This window comes from Zalophus californianus, chromosome 3, assembly GCF_009762305.2.
Source record: "Zalophus californianus isolate mZalCal1 chromosome 3, mZalCal1.pri.v2, whole genome shotgun sequence".
Classification (NCBI taxonomy): domain Eukaryota; kingdom Metazoa; phylum Chordata; class Mammalia; order Carnivora; family Otariidae; genus Zalophus; species Zalophus californianus.
Window position 1 is genome coordinate 140,254,953 of NC_045597.1, and position 21,965 is coordinate 140,276,917.

General features: G+C 34.1%; 1 protein-coding gene across 3 annotated transcripts in view; it reads left to right on the plus strand.

Annotated features, from left to right (window-relative positions):
- The window catches only part of AGPS (alkylglycerone phosphate synthase), a 182,300-nt gene that overhangs the window by 70,676 nt on the left and 89,659 nt on the right, over positions 1 to 21,965 (plus strand). For 2 of the 3 annotated variants that reach the window (XM_027589240.1, XM_027589237.2), the window contains exons 3-7: positions 11,313 to 11,403; positions 13,424 to 13,544; positions 13,640 to 13,714; positions 17,951 to 18,022; positions 19,525 to 19,604. In XM_027589240.1, the coding sequence (XP_027445041.1) occupies positions 11,313 to 11,403; positions 13,424 to 13,544; positions 13,640 to 13,714; positions 17,951 to 18,022; positions 19,525 to 19,604 (439 nt within the window). The remainder of the gene's footprint in view (positions 1 to 11,312; positions 11,404 to 13,423; positions 13,545 to 13,639; positions 13,715 to 17,950; positions 18,023 to 19,524; positions 19,605 to 21,965) is intronic. The other variant, XM_027589239.1, reaches the window with a different exon arrangement.

The following is a 21,965-nucleotide window of genomic DNA, read 5'->3' on the forward strand; positions in this document are numbered from 1 at the left end:
AGGGGAGAGGGAGAAGCAGGCTCCCTGCTGAGCAGGGAGCCCAGGGCTGGATCCCAGGCCCCTGGGATCATGACTTGGGCCTAAGGCAGACCTTTAACTGATTGAGGCACCCAGGTGCCCCATAAATGGTATTTTTGAAATTAGTTTTCTGAGATACATTAGGGAAGAAGTGATGAAGAAAGAACAGTCATTTGTGTGGTAACTTTCAAATTTCTGAAATATTTTTGGTAATGTGTGGATAAGAATTCTAAAGAATATTTGTATTGTTACTATTCCAGATGCAGACAGAATTGTAAAGTAAGTTCTTAGTTGATTTTAAGAACTGACCCTACCGGGGCACCTGGGTGGCTCAGTTGTTAAGCATCTGCCTTCGGCTCAGGTCATGATCCCAGGATCCTGGGATCGAGCCCCGTATTGGCCTCCCTGCTCAGCGGGAAGCCTGCTTCTCCCTCTCCCACTCCCCCTGCTTGTGCTGTCTCTCTCTCTCTGTCAAATAAATAAATAAAATCTTAAAGAAAAAGAACGGACCCTACCAAAGTTGGTGTTTTGGGTGGTTTGTCTATTGAATTTTGATACAACTTTTGAAAGGACAGTGAATATAAACACATAAGATTTGAATGCTGGGTCTATAAATTAAAAATTGAGAGTAGGTAAAAAATCGGATCAGATATATTTCGAATCTGTTCCGGTATTGTGCTTTGACTTAATATCTTTTGGGCATTAATATGCTTAGGTTAATATTTTTGGTATGTCATATTGAAATATCAGCGAGAAAAGTTTTATTCCTTTGGAGAAATTCTCTTTGCAACATAATTGTTCCAGTTTTCTGATTTAAACATACTTTGTACCTGAAACAAAACCTCAGGAGTAGTAATTAGAGACTAATTTTAATAAAGGTATGAAATGTACATTTGACATTTGCTTTTTAATAGGAAAAACAAATATCTGTATTCTCATTCCCATTTTTAAGTGTGACTGGGCAGCATGTCGGTGGAGGCTTAGTTGAGAAATTGTGTAATTCAGGTAGAAGGGATTTCTGGTTAAAATTAAATTTACCAGTGTTCTAAATGTTGAGTGTTTTGTGTTTTAAATGGAATAATGTCTAATGCGGTAGAAACTTATGTATGTAAAAACTGGCTTTGCAAACTCTCCTGGGAGAAAAAAGTTAATCTTCTGAACTTAGAAAATCAACTTCCTCTCCTCTCAGACACAGTCTTCATTTCTTTCTCTCTTTGGACCTTGAAAGTATGGCATCTTTCTTTTATGGGAGGGGGGCAAATTGTCACTTGTGCACAGTGCCACTGAAAGCATTAGACAGCTACTGACTTGTGTAGATCACTGTCGGCTATTTAGTAGTTTGTGTTGGAAGTCTATGTGTGCAAAATGAATTATCTGTCACAGAAAATAGCACAAGTAATTATATTTTACTCGTGCCGTGGGTTCGGAATCTGGTTCCTATTTGAGGTGCTCTGGCACTTGATTTGTCATTTTCCACAGAGGATCAGGCTGTAGAGGTCTGACAAATGTACCACACTCATTATATACTCATGAAAAACATTAGAACCCCGGTATATTCATTTATGTTTAGATTATTCCTTTTTCTGTGGATAGAGCACTTGTTAATGCCCTTCATGATATTAAGATATATAGAATATAAAATATAAAATATATTGTTTGGAGAGCATAGGTTCAGAGTAAGGGGGATTCAGTGGTCTTAAGAGAGACTTTTATCCAGGTTGTAATAGAACCAGAGAATGTATTTGTTTGGCTTCTGACTTTGGAAGATTGCTGCTGCTGCCACTCTAACCAGAATTAGTTCCTTAAAGCCTTCATTTCTTTGCATTGACCCCTGAATCAGGTCCAGTGGGAGAAAAGGGAAGAGAATGGGGTGCATCTGACTGGCAGAGCCTACAAGGGAGACCTGTAAAGTGGATGTTGGGCACGTTTGCTTTAGTGGAAGGTAGCCTTGGCTTCTCACTAAGACTCATCTAGAGGGCAATTCTCCAAATACAGAAATGGAATTTAAATGCTCTAGGATTAAATATGTACTACATAAACTATTTAATAACTAAAACCAATAATTAATATTCAGTTCCCAATTTTAGTGCTTCCAGAAGTACCATTACCTTGTTATAGACAGGATAATAAACCGGATTGAATTGGATCATAGCTTTCTGTAAATTTAGTCTAGCCTCCTAGGGATAATGGTTGAATTAGTAGGTTTCTCTGGTTTTTATCAGAAAACATTTAAACATTCTTTAAGATAATAATAGCTATTATTTAATTGAATGCCTACTGAATTATCTTAAAATAACCCTAAGATGGGTAGTGGTATTTTCTTAAAAAGAATTAAGAGATTGAGGATGAGAGAGGTTAAATAGCTTATTTGAGGTCACTTGCTCAGCAGGAAACTGGGATTAAAACCCAAGTGTTTTTAAGCTTTGTTCTTGTGCTGTTTCTATTGTACTGTTCTTCTGCAGATAACCATATTCAACTATTGTATTGATCTTGTTTTCTCTCCAAACTCTGAGAGCACTTTATAGTAGCCTTCTACCTGCTATACACTAGCACAGTAGAAAAATTGTAAAAAATTACCCTGTGACAGAAATTCCTATTTTTCCAGTGAAAGGCACAGTGCAAAAGCAAAAGAAGGTTGTGATATTCTTTTTTTTAAAATTTTTTAAAAAGATTTTGTTTATTCATTTGAGACACAGAGATAGAGAGATAGAGAGCATAAGCAGGGCGAGAGGCAGAGGGAGAGGAAGAAGCAGGCCCCTCACTGAGCCGGGAGCCCGATGTGGGGCTCAATCCCAGGACCCTGGGACCACGACCTGAGCTGAAGGCAGACACCCAACCATCTGAGCTACCCACGCGCCCCTAGGTTGTGATATTCTTAAAAGAGAAAATGGAATTCATGACTAGAAAGGATGAGTTACAAGAATACACTGATTAGGCTGAACAGTATTAATTCACCCCTCCTTTTTTTTTTTTAAAGATTTTATTTATTTATTTATAAGAGAGAGAGACAATGAGAGAGGGAATATGAGCAGGGGGAGTGGGAGAGGGAGAAGCAGACTTCTCACAGAGCAGGGACCCCGATGGGGGCTCGATCCCAGAACCCTGGGATCATGACCTGAGCCGAAGGCAGATGCTTAACAACTGAGCCACCCAGGCGCCCCATTAATTCACCCTTTTGTATTAATAATATTAGACTGTGAGGACAGTTTTTGAAATTCTTTGTAAAGACTTTTTATTCTGGCATTATAGTGGACTGAACAAATTACATATCTTTTGTTCTCTATAACTGCATAGAAAACATGAATAAGATATCCTAAGAAAGATATAAAACAGAGCTGGGAAGAAAGGGGAATTCTTAGATGCCAGCAACCAAGGGTGAGTTTCAATGAAAATTTATAGGGATTCCCTTAATTTTTGATCCAAAGACATTGAAAAGGTAAGAAATTTTTATAAGCAGATGTGGTTGATTGTGTATATTTTTGGGAGGGTAACATTGACATTTCTAACCCAGCCATTAAATTAGTATATGTGCTGCCGAAGCAAGCACTCCAGCCATTAAATTAGAAGCAATTATTATAAACTGTTAGAGATCTTTGGGAAAAAGCTTCAGATTTTTCCTGAACACAATCTTATCTTCTGAACATAGAGTTTGTCAGGTTATAAATCCTTAGGTTTATTATCTTGCCATTCTTACTCCTTCTAGATATAGATGAATTGAGTCCTCCTGGGTTTAAACAGCAGAAGGCAATACTTCAGAGCTAATGCTACACATTTCTACAAACTAAAATTTTTGAAAATTGTCATTATTCATTGACTTTAAAGGTATTAAACATTAATTGGTGCTTACAAAGCACAAGTTACTGTTTAAATGGAGAGAATTTGTTTGGGTTTGTTTACTTTATATTTTCAGTGGCATAATTTTTCATTAAAGTTTTATCTGATTATAAAAAGATTTTTAAATTGCTTAGCAATTATTATGTAACTCACTCTGAGGATAGATGCTTGTATCCATAGATGGTTTTGCTGCCACTGTGCACTGCTGCAGAGTGAGAGTACTTTGTCTTTAGTCACAGTTCATACTGATGTGCACTTCTTTCTTATATATTTATATTTATATTCACAGAATTTTCTTTCCACACAGTGATTTCTTTGGTCTTGAATGCTTCCCCTATTTCTATATCTTCCACAATATAGTTTAATTCTGTTCTGAGGGAATGTGGTGAGTTGATCTCACCTTATATTTTACAATGTGAACCGTTTCTTAATTCTCAAATTCTCAAACTCATCTTCAATTGTGATTAAAGATCCATTCCTGTTTCAATAATTGGTATAGGTACCTGGCTTTGCTCTTACCACATTTCTGGCAAAAGTTACATGTTTCTTGCCCATATATTCATCCTACCAATCAAGTGTCTTTGTAGCTTTGACTAAACTAGGTTGTAAATTAATTTCTTTCTTTCTTTCTTCCTTTCTTCCTTTCCTCCTTTCTTCCTTCCTTCCTTCCTTCCTTCCTTCCTTCCTTCCTTCCTTCCTTCCTTCCTTCCTTCCTTCCTTTCTTTCCTTTCTTTCTTTCCTTCTTCCTTCTTCCCTCCCTCCCTCCCTCCCTCTCTCTCTCTTTCTTTCTTTCTTTCTTTCAGGTTGTCTCTTAACAGAGTTATAATACCAATTCTTCATGTCCTGCAATACTCAGTGCAGTCTTAGTGTTAAATGCTTGTTTATAGTTTTGAATGTAAATCTAAATTATTTTAGTGTAATGTAATAATCAAGTTATTACATGGCTGTTTCTTAAAAACCTCTAATTCCTTTAACTTTCCTTATAATGTCTCTTTTCAGTCAATTTACTTCTTTGACTTCAAAGTTTTCCTTTTTTTAAAAAAAAATATTTTATTTATTTATTTGAGAGAGAGAATGAGATAGAGAGAGCATGAGAGGGGGGAGGGTCAGAGGGAGAAGCAGACTCCCTGCTCAGCAGGGAGCCCGATGCGGGACTTGATCCTCGGACTCCAGGATCATGACCTGAGCTGAAGGCAGTCGCTTAACCAACTGAGCCACCCAGGTGCCCCAAAGTTTTCATTTTCCCTTCATGATATTTTGTGAGATTTTTTAGAACCCATGGCAGTATGCTAGGCTTTATGATTATTAAGTCAGGCTTCCTTTACTGTTTTTCAAGTCCCAGGGCATTAGATGCAAGAAAAAGTACAGTTGAAAGGTTTACATTCTGTCATGATTTTTTGAACTGTATGTTTTGTTCAGGAATTAAAGATTTTATTTATTTGAGAGAGAGAGAGAGCAAGCTAGTGCGCACACACCTTTGGGGGTGGGGCAGAGGGAGAGGGAGAAGCAGGCTCCCCACTGAGCAGGGAGCCTGACTCAGGGCTCAATCCCAGGACCCCGAGATCGTGACCTGAGCTGAAGGCAGACCCTTAACAAGTGAGCCACCCAGGCACCCCAGTAAGGGAGCAAAGTCTTAAATCAAATATTCTGCACACAAGATACTTCTTCAGAGTCCGAAATACTGTGCATTCAGATATGAAAATGTATTGTGTTTGTCTTAATGGTAGAATGTAATTTTAAATTTTACACATGGCAGTAACACCAACTCTGTATCTATTAATTCAAGTATCTTGAAGGTGGTCACTTTTTTATTTTATGGATAAAGTTATTTGTGAATTAGGGGATTCACAAAGGTCTGAGTATGATTCTGCCATGAATATCAAGGGTCTAATATACTTTATGGAGACCCAAATTAATTGTACACTTAACGTATAAAGACCCAGTATTAAAACCTAATAGTTCCAAATTGGTCTTTTTGTAGGACATTACTAACACACAATTGTGTATCTGTTAATAAGCAGCTTTCCAGAATTTGTACTTTGACCTCAGTTGAAATGAAGAAGATTTTATATGCTGAATGGCTATCTGTAGTTGTTTTAGCTATAAGTCCCATACTCTTTCATTTCAGTTTCTTTAGATTTATGAAAAAGGTATTATAATATAGTACTTCAAACATACCATTTCAGTTTGATTTTTAGCACTTGTGATTTTTTAACAAGAAACTTGTTTGATTAAAATACGCATTCTTCATGTTTTTTTCCTTTCCACTGTCATTTTTGTTTTGTTAATGTTTATGTAAAGACTGATTTGACAACTTTAGATAGGATTTTTGTTGTATAATTTGAAGTTAACATGAGGAGTGACACCCACTCAACCCATGCTGTGTAACTGTTAAAATTATGTGATAAAATGAGTGCTTTTTGTCACTTCCAATTAAACATTCCTTTAGATGGGCCTTAATACCAGCTTTTTAAATACTGAATTCTGCATTATTATAAACATATATTTAATTTTGGTACAGAGTTTATATATTATCCTCTGGCTTTTTAAAATACTATCTTTGTGAAATCAAAGTAATTTTTCAGGCTAGTTTTGCTTTGCCGGTTCTCAAGCTCTGATGAAATGAATGGGAAATAACCTTGAGCAAACATTATACTTTGAACTTTTTAAATAACTTGCCTCACATAGATGTTAAGACCAATTTATTGTTTATTCTGATTTGTTGTCAGCATTAGTTTATTATTATTTTTTAAATTGTTTTTTGATCTGGAATGGATAGTGACTACTAGAGTACTTTTCTCCATTTAAACACACACACACACACACACACACACACACAGGAAATAAAGATTGCTATAGGGCCATTTAAACTATCATCTTTTTTTTTTATTAAAACTTTTTATTTATTTATTCATGAGAGACAGAAAGAGAGAGAGAGGCAGAGGGAGAAGCAGGCTCCCAAGGAGCAGGGAGCCCGATGCGGGACTCGATCCCAGGACCCTGGGATCATGACCTGAGCCGAAGGCAGACGCTTAACCATCTGAGCCACCCAGGCGCCCTAAACTATCATCTTGAAAAAAATTAATTTTGATGTTACTTCAGATCAGATACAGAGATCAATTCCAGATAGATTGTAGACCTAAATGTATAAGCTAAAACTGTAAAATTGCTGGAATATACAGAAAGTCTTTCTGAATTTGAGGTTGTCAAAAAGCAGAGAACAAAATGTATTAACTTTTATAAAGGAAGAAAATGAATCAATTAGATAATATTAAAATATACAACTCCTTTTCATCAAAAGAGAATGAAAGATGAGTCATAAAGCAAGAGAAAATGTTTAATACATACATCCTTGATTTCAGAATATATAAATAATTCTTATACATCGATGAGAAAACAATAGTAATCCAATAGGAAAATGAACAAAAGATGAACTGGCATTGAAAACAGAATATCCAAATGGTCAATAGATACATGAATAGAAACTCAAACCCATATGTAACCAATGAAATTCAAATTAAAATGGTTAAGAGATTACCAGTAGAATGTTTCGAATTAAAAAGAACTATAGCACCAAGTGTGGGAAGGATGTGGGATTAAGTCCATATATCATTGTTAGTTGTAAACATACTGGAAAACTTATCTACCAATACCTACTAAAGTTGAACATATGCATAGATGATGGCCTGGAAATTCCACTCTAGTTATGTACCTGTCAGAAAAATGTGATACATTCTTCAGAAAACAAGTTCAAGAATGTCCCTGCATGCACCAAAAACTAAATAACACTATTGTCTATCAACAGTACAGTGGATAAAGAAACTGTGCTATACTCACACAGTGGAATTAAGCCATTGAAATGATGAATGTTAACAACATGTATCAACATAGGTGAATCTCACAAATATAATATTTGAGCAAAAGAGGGCTAACACAAAAGAGTACATTTCATATGATTTCATTTATATAAAGCTCAAAAACGGTCAAAATTACTCTGTAATGTTAACAGGATAGTGGTTCTTTTGGTGTGAGGGAACGTGGTATGCCTGGAAAGGGCATGGAGGGGAGTGTTTCTTGGGTACTGGTAAGTGTTCTTTCTGTTTCTGGATCTGAACACTGATTACGTGGGAGGTTTACTTTGTAAAAATTCCGCTCTAAACTTGTCTATATTTTTTAATGTATATCGTACTTCAATATTTTATAAGTAAAATATTTATAAAATCAAATAAAAATAAAGCAACTATAATACAGTTTTATTTGGCTGTCCCATCATCATTTTGTTGGGGGAGTAGAGAAGTTGCAAGGACGTTATAGTGAAAAAGTTTACTGAATATAGGTACAATGATTTTATAAATAATCATTCATAAAGAATTTTAGAATAATGATCTCACTTGGAATGGTGGTAAGGGAAGAATCAGACTAAGGACAGCATCATATAGTGGTTAAAAACACAGACTGAAGCCTTATTTATTACTTGGTTCAGATCCTGTTTTGTAACTTACTAGCTATGTGACCTTGATTAAGTTACTTAACTTAACATCTTAAGTTAATTTCTGTGCTTTACCTTCCTCATCTATAAAATAGGGATAATAGCACCAACCTCATAACATTATTTTAAGTTAATATACATAAAACACTTAGAACAATGCCTGGCACATGAAAATGCTATGTGTTTATTTAAGTAAAAAGTTTAAAGTACTGTTTTAAAATACACATTTTAAAATGTTGTTTTGGTCTTTTCAGAGAGCTATTATATTAGTGCTGTTATAACACATTGGATCATTATTGTTTGCATATCAGCCTTCACTGCACTAACCTAGGGTGGGATACTTATTTTATCTCTATTTTTAGCACTTATTGCTATTTAATATTTTGCCACCTCTGACAAGTATTTCCAAAACTGAAAAGCTGGATTTCTAAGCACTTGAGTTTTCTGCATCAATCTTCTCATATATATATATATACACACACACGCACACACACACATATATGTTTACATAAATAAATAAAATAAATGAATAAAATTTAGGATTTCTTGTGTATATAAAATAATGTTCATATTTCATATAAACTAAGGATTGGGATGGAAAATATAGGAAACAAAATCAGAGTAGCAAATCTAGTTTTTTCCATACTCTTCCTATTCTATAGAGCTCTTTTGTGTGTTTTAAATTTCTTGTACAACTTCATGTAAAATCTAAGTACCTTGCAAATCTATAGGTTTATTTACTATCCCGTGTTCTTTTTATAGTTGTCATATCATAAACTCTGTGACACACTGATAGTATTTTTTATATTTATTTGTTCTTTTAATTCAATTAATTAACATATAATGTATTATTGGTTTCAGAGGTACAGGTCTGTGATTCATCAGTCTTATATATATAATACCAAGTGCTCATTACATCACATGCCCTTCTTAATGTCCATCACCCAGTTACCCCTTCCTCTGCCCCCGCCCCCCCAGCAACCCTCAGTTTATTTCCTATGATTAAGAGTCTCTTATGGTTTGTCTCCTTCTCTGGTTTCATTTTGTTTTATTTTTTCCTCTCTTCCTCTATGGTCCTCTGTTTTATTTCTTAAATTCCACACATGAGTGAGATCAGATAATTGTCTTTCTCTGATTGACTTGTTTCGCTTAGCATAATACCCTCTAGTTCCATGATAGAATTTTTAAAAGTCATAAATATTGGAAAGAAATTAAGAAAAAATAGTCATTTATATTTACCCACATATTTACTTTTTCTGTTATTATTTATTCTGTCTTGAGGATTTCAGTTTATATTAAGTGTTGTATTTCCCTTCAGCTTATAGAAACCACTTTAGCATTTCTTGTAGTGTAGGTCTGCTGGCACCAGGTTCTCTCAGTTTTCATCTGAAAATGTCTTAGTTAACTTTTAGTTTTGAAGTATATTTTCACCAGGTACAGAATTCCAGGTGGACATTCTTTTTCTTCCAGTAGTTTAAAAATGTTGTTCAGTTTTTTCCTGGACTTCACTGTTTCTGATGAGAAGCTGGTCATAATTTTTATTGTTATTCCATTGTATGTAATATATCATTTTTCTCTAGATGTTTTTAACATTTTCTTTCTCACTCTTTTTCTTTTAAATTGCAATTTGACTGTGCTCGCTTCGGCAGCACATATACTAAATTGCAATTTGACTGTGATGTGTGTAGTGTGAGTTTCTTTGCATTTATCATCTTAGTGTCTTTTGGCCTTCTTGAATTTGTAAATGTATGTCTTTCATCAAATTTGGAAACTTTTTGCCATTATTTCTTCAAATACTGTTTTACTCCATTTCCCTCCTTTTTCCCCCCCTTTTCCTTGGGACTCTCTATGTATGTTATGTATATTATATATATGTTAGTCTTTTGTTATTGTTCCATAGGTCTTTGAAACTGTTTATTTTTTCAATCTTTTTCTCTGCTCTTCAGATTGTATATGTTTTATTGCTTTACCTGTACATTCACTGACATCTCCAGTCTGCCCTTCTGTTCTTTCAGTGAATTTTTAAGAGTTTTAATTATAGAATTCCTATTTTTTTCTTTTTATAGTTTCTGTTTCTCTGCGGAGATTTTTTTTTTTTCTTACTGGGAACATAGTTTCCCTTTTGTCCTTTAACATAGTTATAGCTGTTTTAAAATGGTTGTGTGCTACTTAGGGTCTTAGTAGATCTTAGATCTTCTTAGGGTCAGTCTTAGATCTTCTTAGAGTCAGTCCCTATTTATTACCGTTTCTCTTGATTAAGGATTACAGTTTCTTGTTTGTTTGTGTCTAGTAATTTTGGAGTACATCTTGGACAGTGTTAATGGCTATTGTAGAAACTCTGTGTTCTATTATGTTCTTCTGCAGGGGTTTTACTTATTTTTTTAACATCAATTGGTTAACTTGACTATTCTCAAATTCCTATTTCCCTCTGTGGTGGTGAGCAACTGAGATCTTTTAAGCTTAGTTGGGCTGCTTCAAGTCTGCTCCATACACGTGTAATTCAAGGTCAGCTAGGCATTTGGACAGAGTTTATACATACATCACTCTCTGACTCTCTCCTTTTCTGTGATTTCTCTATACTCTTCCCAGCTGTTGTGTTCACTGCAAACACTGCCTTCTGGTTTTTCAAGGCAGGAAGACAATAGATTTTCTGTATTTTTGTTTCCTTTTATGGTACCAGCTGGGCTGTCCCTCGGTCTAAAACCTGTTTTAAAAATAAAAAGACCCTGGAAACTCGTGTACTGCTGTTTCCTTTTTCTAAGTGTATCACATCCCCTTCCCCCTGTTATTGCCTGCTTTTGTCTGTCTGTACTGCCTTCAGAGTGTTTTGTTTTTGTCCAGAGATTATAGTTATATGTTGGGGGGGTATTGTTTTGATAGGAACTACTTGACCATTACTAGAAGCCAAAGCTAAGGTTTAATTTAAAAGAAGATCCCTTACTCTAATGTTTTATCTTCTTTGTAATCTTAGGTATCCTCTTAGTGGTATGATTTTACCAACTTTTAAAGACTGGATTCAAAATACCCTTGGAGTAAGTCTGGAGCATAAAACTACCTCTAAAGTAAGCAAATAAGAATGATTACTAAGTCTTAAGTATGCTTAAGTCTGTGTAGGTGTGTCTGTGTGTGCATGGATATGTGTTTAATCCAAAATCAGTTAAATTTATCTTTGTAATTTGTTATAATTGCTTTAATGCATTTGTTGTGATTTTTTTGTTAAGTAGTTTACTAGTTTTATTGGCCTTGCTAGGTTTTCTAGGGATGACTTTTCAGCATCACAGATCTAGATCCTAATCTCAGAATTTATCTGGTAAACTATTTATCTTCTCTAATTTATTCCTAATTTGAGAAATTGAGAGCAATTATTCCTAATTTGAGAAATGAGAGCAATAACTGTTTTACCTTTCATAGGGTGGTAGTGAAGTGCAAATGAACTATTTCTGTGGGAGGACTGTTAGAAAAATATTATAAGTTGCTATTAATTTTAGGATATTTAATGGACTGACAGTAATCCAGGATTAATATGGGATAATTTGAAATAAAAATATGTTACATTTAATATCAGAGCATTTAGAAGGTTAGAAGACATAAAAAAGTAAAAATTTGATAAAGATATAAGTGATAATTTTAGTTTGTTCATGTAGTTTCACTTTTCTTAAGCTAGGGTTAAAAAACTTTAAACTGTATTCATATCAAACTAACAAAATAGCATTTATTTATGTTATTATGTTTATTATTATTTGTTTGCTATGCCATGGTATTCTGCATGTCCCTCTAAATTGGATATAAGTTCCATAAGTGCAGAGCCCGTGTCTTATACTATATTCTCTACTGTATCCAACATGTTATTCAGAACTATAAGTATTCAGCAAGTACTTACTTGATTTATTTCTAATTCCACAGTTACATTTTATTCTACTAAGTAAATTATGTTAACAACTAATTCTTACCCCTCCTAAACCAAATTCTTTCAACTTTTCTTAAAAGATCTCTTATTTCCTTAATTCTTTCTTTTGGCTATTTGTAGTTACTTTTTTTTACATTGATGCAATCTGTGTACCGTATTCAGAAATTTCACCAGTTTTACATGCATTTTTTTTCTGAGTTTGAGCCCTTTTCAGTTTTTAATAACAAAATAGTAATATGTATGTTTTGTTGGGGTTCTTATGGTCATTTCTTTTCACTATAGCATAAATTCCTTGCGGTCAAAATTTTTTCCCTGATTATCTTGCTGCTATATCCCCAAGGCCTAGAACAGTGCCTAGCATATAACACACACTTAATAAACATTTCTCATATAATTGAATATTAAATACAGACCCTTTAATAAGATGCTAACACTATATAAATATCATATATATATATTTTACACATTCTTGTATTTTCTTTTTTCCAAATACTATATTGTAGTTTTTTTTTTAATAGCAGATTTGATTTGGCCAGTCTTTTCTTATATGGTAGGCAGGTTTTTGGTGCTTTTCACAAAAGTTATGAAATTTAACCTTTCTTCTTTAGTAGCTGTATAAATTTAGTGGTGATAATCTCATTTAACAGATGAAGAAGCCAAGGCCCAGAGAAGTTGGGTGACTTCCCCAGTGTTGCATAGCTTTAAAGATTTTTTTCCCCAGCTTACCTAGTCGTTGAAATTAAGTATCAAGTTATAATTATGTTACGAGTTTTAAAGCAGTTCTGTGAAAATGGACCTATTATTATGAGGTTTCTTGTTGATCATTTTAAAATAGTAACTGAAGTATAAGAAATGGTAAATTTTATCTACAGGTGAAAACATAGGTGATGAAAAAAGTTAAGTAGCTTTCCCCCAGTTTCCTTGATCTAAAATGAAAGATTTGAGACTTTGCCATCTTCTTTGTTCTTGATTTCAATCTTCAGAAAGAATAAAAAAGTGGACCATAGATGCAAAAGAGGAAGCATACAGCTTTTATAACTTATGTTATAGAATGTGATTAACCAGACCATTTATAACTTGTTACTGTCACAGAGTTGGTTTCCATATGTGTTACTTGGTATTTTCCTATGCTTTTGTCTCAATTTGGAGTCAAAGAAACCAATTTTACTTTCTAGGCATCCTTAAATCCTAGTGATACACCTCCTTCTATTGTAAATGAAGATTTTCTTCATGACCTTAAAGAAACTAATATTTCGTATTCACAAGAAGCAGATGATCGAGTATTTAGAGCTCATGGTAAGCAACTTTATATAAACACTATTTGATTTTAATTTTAAAATTTCCTATAATTTAAGATGTTTTTACATGTTCTTTTTTAAACTGCAAAACAGGTCATTGTCTTCATGAGATATTTTTGCTCAGGGAAGGAATGTTTCAGCGAATTCCTGATATAGTTTTATGGCCAAGTAAGTTTTTTTTCTTTGTATCATTAATTTAGTATTGTAAAATCTTAAATAAATTTAGTATTGGAAATATGTACTTTTAAACATAGGAGTTGTACAAAGTACAGGCAGCTATATTGTTAAAGTTTACCAAAAGTCATAATTCTTTCTTGATCTGATCATCCTGAACTGTTGGTTTTCATGATTGATTTTGCTGTTGATTAAATCTTCATTTTAAATGTTAATATCATATTGGGAGGTCAGGTAAAAAAAATGTATTTCTTGTTAGTTTGAAAGCTTCATGAAATTAGTATTGATCAATGATATATTCACAGGTAGAGAAACTCTTAACTACTGATTCCTGCAAATTTGTTGTAGTACTTTGTTGATATCAGCTTGTGGCCTAAAAAGCATTATGTCCAAATGATGAAACAAGTTGTAGATACCCATTGTCTTTGATATAAATAATTAAATTCTGAAAAATTAATATTCATGATTTGGGCTTGAGATAGAGGATAGATGAGCTTTGTGTTGTTATTTTGCTCTTGCTGATGATTAGGCAGTCAGTATATTTATATATATGATTTTTATACCTATCTCTTTTAGTAGAAAATTTAAAGCAGAATTGGTATATTGTACCTTACTGTCCATAATTACCATTTAAAATGAGTTGCAATGATCTGGTCCTTTTTACTCTTCAGATTCTGTTAAAGGAGTAGAGGAGTATTTTATTTTTCAAAAATTGGCTCATCTGTTTTTAGATATGTAATCCTTTTGCTTTACAGGGAGTATCTGAAGGAGAAAATCATACTTTAATATAGAGGTAGGAGGGAGGTGACATACATAGGAGGAAAATCCAAGAGTATATATAGCCAGATTAAATTACTTTCCTGATACTTGTGGTGTATATTCTCCCAGTATTCTTTTAGTAGCTTTAGGCTGCTTCTTCACCAAGATCTGGGGAAGATTCATTCCATTTTTTTACTGGAAAAAAATGAAAGCAAAATTTATCAGTTTTCATTTCCCATAGGAAACCTTAATACACCATCTTTTGATATATCTTCAGTAGAACTTTCAAGCGTGCCTTCTAGGTATTTTCTTCATGTGTTTGACTATTAAAATACTGAGAAATTACCATAATGAAAATATAGGTCTTGCTTTAGGAAATACAAATATTTCTAAAAATCCAGGTTTAGGAAACATGCATAATTAGTCTATTGTTGCACAGCAGTTTTCTTTGTTTTGTAAAACCCATCCCATTTGGCAGTTCCCTCAAAACTTTGTCCTTTTTTTTTCTTCCATATCAGTTTTCAAATCAGGCCCTTATCAATGCATAGCCGGATTTTTGTTAATAGCCATAAGGTTCTCTCTCATGCTTCAAGTTTCTTATTCTTCCAAGCCTCCCATATACTCTTCAGAGGTTAGTTTTTCTAAAATATTCCCTTTACCATCATGTTACATACCTCAGGAATCTATATGAATAGCGTATAGGTGCCTGAATCAAGTTTATAATTTTATTCTATTGAATCTTCCAGTATAATGACTTCTTTGAAATAGCTTTTTTTTTTCCCCCAACAGGTTATCAGATCTTTGAGGCCTTTATTTAACTTTAATGTAAATTTTCTGTTGGTGATAAAATTCAGGTTTTTTACCTTTGCACGAGGGCAAGTTTTGAGACAATATGGCAATTTAAGACAATGTGGTATTCCATAGAGTGAAGGTGGCTGTCTCATCTTGCAGTTTGAAAACACACACACACACACACACACACACACACACACCCTCATATATATATATACATGTATATAGGATATCTATCCTTGTGGATGTCTTTAAGTCTGGCTATAATTTGAATCTGAATTTTATATTTGCTTTAGTAGAATGTCTAGAGCTTGTCTTAGCATAAGAATTTGTAATATATGTAATTTTTATGATTTGGAGTTGTCCTTAAACCAGGATTTGTCACCATTGTGACCCTTAACACAGTGTGAATATCTCTGCTTTTCATTTAATTTGGACAAGTAGTCACTCATATGTTGTCTGTAGTAAGTATGCTTATAAAAATAAAATCTGCTTTAACAATTACATATTTTTAAGTCATTTCATTTATTAAATTTAATATTTATGCATTATTTTTAGCTGTCTAAATACCAAAACTTTAGTCCTGTGAAAATATGTGCTAGGTACTGTTACAGGTATTGAGGATGAGCTGTGAACAAAACAAAAATCTGTTCTCAGGTGCCATACAGTTTAGTGAAGAAGGAGGCAGACAAAAGAGCAAATAAATATATAGTGTATTGAGCGGTGATAAGTCCTGTAAAGAAAAGGCACAGTAAGAAAATAGAGAGCTGTGTAGGTGGGCAGTGGAATGAGGGAGTGCTGTGTCAGATAACATGGTCAAAGAAAGCTGCTGATTAGTTGACAATCATAGAAGTAGTTTTGCCCTGTTAAAGGATTTTTGACAGTCATGTTTGGTTATTTTATTAATTATTAATCAACTAGTATTCCACTTAGTAAAAAAATTTTACCACAGACAGTAATTTTTATAAGCTTAATCTGAAAGCTTAAAATGGATTTTCATTAAAAATTGGAATGATACAAATGACATATTCCTAGTTTTAAACAAACCTGAGAAATGATAACTCTTATGGAACAATATTTTTACTTTCATAAATGGATATTCACTTGTATGTTTTACATCCTTAAATTTCCCTTTCATTCCTTTAGCAGGTACTACTGGATTTTTTTTTTTTTAAAGATTTCATTTATTCATTTGAGAGAGAGAGAGCACATGAGAAGGGGGAGGGTCAGAGGGAGAAGCAGATTCCCTGCTGAGCAGGAAGCCCTGCAGGACTTGATCCTGGGACTCCAGGATCATGACCTGAGCCAAAGGCAGTCGCTTAACCAACTGAGCCACCCAGGTGCCCCGGAAATACTGGATTTTTGCATAGTTTCCTTGCCTCAAGTCTTTTTCTCTTCTTTGCCATTCCATATTATCAGGAGATTTATCTTTCTCAAATAGTTTATTTGCCATGTTGGTCCCTGGCTTAATGCTCTATTGCTACTCAGATTGAGGTTTAGCATCTTGTGTGTCTTGTATTTAAAATATTCTGTTGTCAGGTTTTTGTTACTCATATAGCCTTTACTCTGATAAAGAGTACTCTTTAGTTGTATGCAATAGGAAGGAATATCTGTAGTACATTATGTATAGCATTTTAAAATTTGTTTAAAAAAGAATAAAGAATCATCAATGGCTGCAAAAATTAGTGGGTGAAAGTATGATGACAAACATATCTATATAGAGTAACTCTCTCCCCATAAGATACTTATTAATTACAGTATTCTTATAGTGGAAAAAACTGCGCAGATACTTTATAAACAAATGATGAAAGTTAACATTACCAGAAATGAGACCTGTCTGCATCATGTCCCTCCATATGTAACTCATTAAGAAAGGCACAACATCACTTCTGTGGAATTCCTGCCTAAGTGTGTAACCTGAATTTAATAATGGGGAGGCAGAAACCCAAATTGAGAGATACTCTATGAAATAACTGACCAGGGCTTTTCAAAAGTGTCAGTGCCATAAATAAAAATAAAAAACAGACTGAGGAACTCTCTCAGATTAAAGAAGAGTAAGGAGGGGCCCATGGGTGGCTGTCAGTTGAGCGTCTGCCTTCAGCTCGGGTCATGATCCCAGGGTCCTGGGATAGAGCCCCGCATCGGGCTCCCTGATCACCGGGGAGCCTGCTTCTCCCTCTCCCTCTGCCTGTCGCTCCCCCTGCTTGTGCTCTCTCTCTGTCTGTCAAATAAATAAAATCTTAAAGAAAAAAAAATAAAGAAGAGTAAGGAGACATGACAACTAAATACAGTGTGTGATTGGCTGGTCCAGAAAAGGGGACATTAGTGGAACAATTGGAAAAATTTGAATAAGGTCTGTAGATTGGTTAATAGTATTGTGTAATAGTAAATTGCTTGGTTTTGATAATTGTAAGATGTTAATATTTATGTCTGCTGGATGAAGGAAATTCTTTGTACCTTTTTTGCAACCTTTTTGTAAGAATTAAATCATTTCAAAATGAAAAGTTAAAAAGATAAATACTAAACATTTTGTTTTAATATAGCTGTTTAATGTGTGTTAATGAGTGAATAAATGAAAAAGTTTAGACACTAAAGAACTTCATGGACCCTTATTTTGCAGGATTACTCAGGTTTATTCACATCCCTATGATTAATTTATTTTCCCTTTTTTTTCAACAGCATGTCATGATGATGTAGTTAAGATTGTGAATCTAGCGTGCAAATACAACCTTTGTATCATACCAATTGGTGGTAGGTATTGTGCCTTTTAAATTTTGATACGATGTATATGTGTTTTTTATTTTTATTTCTATTTTTATTTAAATTATTTGTATTCTAAATATTTGTGCCATCCCATTGAAAGTAAACGTTGTAATTTTGATATGGTTATTCTGAAAAATTTGTTTATGCTGCTCATTTTTGAGTAGATCTATCTACCTGAACTGTTTGAAACATGTAGTTCATGGGTTCTTTCCCATATAGATTCTAGTTGATGCTGTGACTTAATGCTTAAATAAGAAAATGTTCCCACTTTAGTAATTACTTTATAACTTTTATCTTTATGGAGAGAATGTTATTTTTCAGAGGCTAAATATACCCAATATATACTTTTGGGAAGGAACACTATGCAGTGTGAAAGATCAGCTAGGACAATGATGACCAGATCAGTAATACATTTTAATGTTGAAAACTAACATTGCTTTTTGATCTTTTATCAACCACATTCTTTTAATAACCTACCCAAGCCAAAGGAAATTGCCTTCACTGATTCAATTAGCATTGATGGAACAGAAGTGGGACCCCAAACAAATCAGGAGCTCCAGATTCCTTCTTCAGCTGATACTTTCAGTTGAATTAATGAAAAAAAAAAGTCACTACAGTGCCACTTTTAGCGAAATATTTTTCTGATTTCAAATGACTATGACAAGCAAATAGTGTTTACTGATTACAGGCATGTTCTTAATTGACAGTTCATGGTCTCATCTTGTAAAAGTAAACTGAATATTTAGATCAGCACCTCTTGTAATTCTTACTTGTATCAAGAGTTTTCTATCCCAGACAAATGGAAATACCAATTAAGAATTTACTCTGATATATGGTAATAAGATGGTTAAGGACTAAACATAGTATTATTTTATGTTGGTATCAAGAAAACATTTTTCCTTTGATAACAAATGTTAATGGAAACAGTACATTGTTTATATAGTTGTATATATTGGTTATTCTATATTAAAATCACCTTTTCATCGTTAGCATATAAATTTGTTCCAATATTATATAATCTGGGCAATTTTAACTTGTTTATATTCTAATTTATTAAAGTCTTTTTGTGTGACAATATAAGATATTATTTCAAATCATAAATGAGTCTCATAATTAAGGTAAGGTGTCTTTAGTTGAATTAGGAAGGGTATTTTTTCTTTTAAACAGTATCTCCAGAGTAATCATTAGCTTAGAATTTTTCTAATCATGTTTTTGGAGTTTCACAAATTGCTAGGGGCGTCACTTGAGTGTGCCCAGGGGATGGAGCCATATCCCATTGCTTTCAGCTCCATAATATTTCTTCATTTTGGCATGCAGCATAAAATAAAGGTGAGTTTGCTTTTAGTGTGTTAGCATTTGCAAATTACATTTTGCAAAGTAGAAATAGGTATTACTTTTCTAGCGGGCCTGTTTGTATACTTTATATTAGGGATTTGCCCTAGAAATGTAGCTAAAAAATAAAATATTAAAGTTGTTTCCTATTTTGGCAGGAGGAACAAGTGTATCATATGGCCTAACATGTCCTGCAGATGAGACAAGAACGATTATTTCTTTGGACACTTCACAAATGGTATATGATAATTTTAGACACATTTGAAGATAGTGTTTGGTTTATAAAAACTTTACGGCTCAGTCTTAGTTGTCATTAAAAAGGTATATTTTCCATTTTGTTTTAAATTTATTTTATCATTACATTTTACCATTGTCTTCAGGTCTCAAAAAGCTAAGTTTACTCACACTCAGGTACATATCTTGGTAGTTTCTACCACACTGGTCTGAGAAATTGATAATTTGAGAAGCGTGGGTTGGAATATTGATACAATAGATGACCTGATTTGTATTGTTAAAAGCAAAACAAATATTATTAGTTAAGGTTGATTTGAAACACCAAGACTTGTCCCCCAAATTTTCAGTGCTGTTGCATTTTTGCTTGTGGAAGAATGGAGAGCAAACTAATTTTAATCATAGGATTATTTTGTGACCTTTTGGCTCACTGTGGTCCAAGAGTTGGTCATTGTACCATGTTAAAGCTTTGATTTGAGTATGAACTTAATTTTTATATAATCAATAATATTTGTGGTTGTATATTCCTTCATTACTATAACAAGTTTAAGATTTATTTATTATTTATTAATTTGAAATTTTTTCAAACACCAAAGTAGAGAGAAGAGTAATCCATTTTCTAGATTAAGTAATTATTGATATTTTATCATATTGGCTTTATCTTTCTTTGTCTCTCTACTATTTTTTATTTTTATTTAAATTTAATTAATTAACATATAATGTATTATGAATTTCAGAGGTAGAGGTCAGTGATTCATCAGTCTTATGTAATACCCAGTGCTCCTTACATCACATCCCCTCCTTAATGTCTATCACCCAATTACCCCATCCCCCTGACTCCCTCTCCTTCAGGAATCTTCAGTTTGTTTCCTATGATTAAAGAGTCTCTTAAGGTTTGTCTCCCTCTGTTTTCTTTTTCCTCTCTTCCCCTATGAGCCTCTGTTTCGTTTCTTAAATTCCACATATGAGTGAGATATTATGATAATTGTTTTTCTCTGATTGATTTATTTGGCTTAGCATAATACCCTCTGGTTCCATCCACGTTGTTGCAAATGGCAAGATTTCATTTTTTTGATAGCTGAGTAGTATTCCATTGTATATATATTCGACATCTTTATCCATTCATCTGTCAGTGGACATCTGGGCTCTTTCCGTAGTTTGGCTATTGTAGACATTGCTGCTATAAACATTGGGGTGCAGGTGCCCTTTTGGATCACTACATTTGTACTTTTGGGGTAAATACCTAGTAGTGCTATTGCTGGGTCCTAGGGTAGCTCTATTTTCAGCTTTTCAAGGAACCTCTATACTGTTTTTCAGAGTCACTGCACCAGCTTGCATTCCCACCAACAGTGTAGGAGGGTTCCCCTTTCTCCTCATCCTTGCCACATAACTCTTGTTCCCCAACTTGTTAATTTTAGCCATTCTGACTGGTGTGAGGTGGTATCTCATTGTGGTTTTGATTTGTATTTCCCTGATGCTGAGCGATGTTGAGCATTCTTTCATGTGACTGTTGGCCTTTTGTATGTCTTCTTTGGAGAAATGTCTGTTCATGTGTTCTGCCTATTTCTTGATTGGATTATTTGTTTTTTGGATGTTGAGTTTGATAAGTTCATTATAGATTTTGGATACTAGTCCTTTATCTGATGAGATATTTGCAAATATCTTCTCCCATTCTGTCAGTTGTCTTTTGGTTTTGTTGACTGTTCCCTTTGCTGTGCAAAAGCTTTTTATCTTGATGAAGTCCCAGTAGTTCATTTTTGCCTTTGTTTCCCTTACTTTTGAGGACATGTCTAACAAGAAGTTACTGCAGCCGAGGTCACAGAGGTTGCTGCTTGTGTCTCCCTCTAGGATTTTTTTTTTTTAAGATTTTATTTATTTATTTGACAGAGACACAGCGAGAGAGGGAACAGAAGCAGGGGGAGTGGGAAGGGGAGAAGCTGGCTTCTTGCTGAGCAGGGTACCCGATGCGGGGCTCTATCCCAGAACTCTGGGATCATGACCTGAGCTGAAGGCAGACGCTTAACGACTGCGCCATCCGGGAGCCCCCCCTCTAGGATTTTGATGGATTCCTGTCTCACATTTAGGTCTCTCCTCCATTTTGAGTCTATTTTTGTGTATGGTGTAAGGAAATGGTTCTGTTTCATTCTTCTGCATGTGGCTCGTCTAGTTTTCCCAACACCATTTGTTGAAGAGACTGTCTTTTTTCCATTGGATATTCTTTCCTGCTTTGTCAAAGATGAGTTGATCATAGAGTTGAGGATTCATTTCTGGGTTCTCTATTCTGTTCCATTGATCGATGTGTCTGTTTTTGTGCCAGTACAATACTGTTTTGATGATTACAGCTTTGTAATAGAGCTTCAAGTCCGGC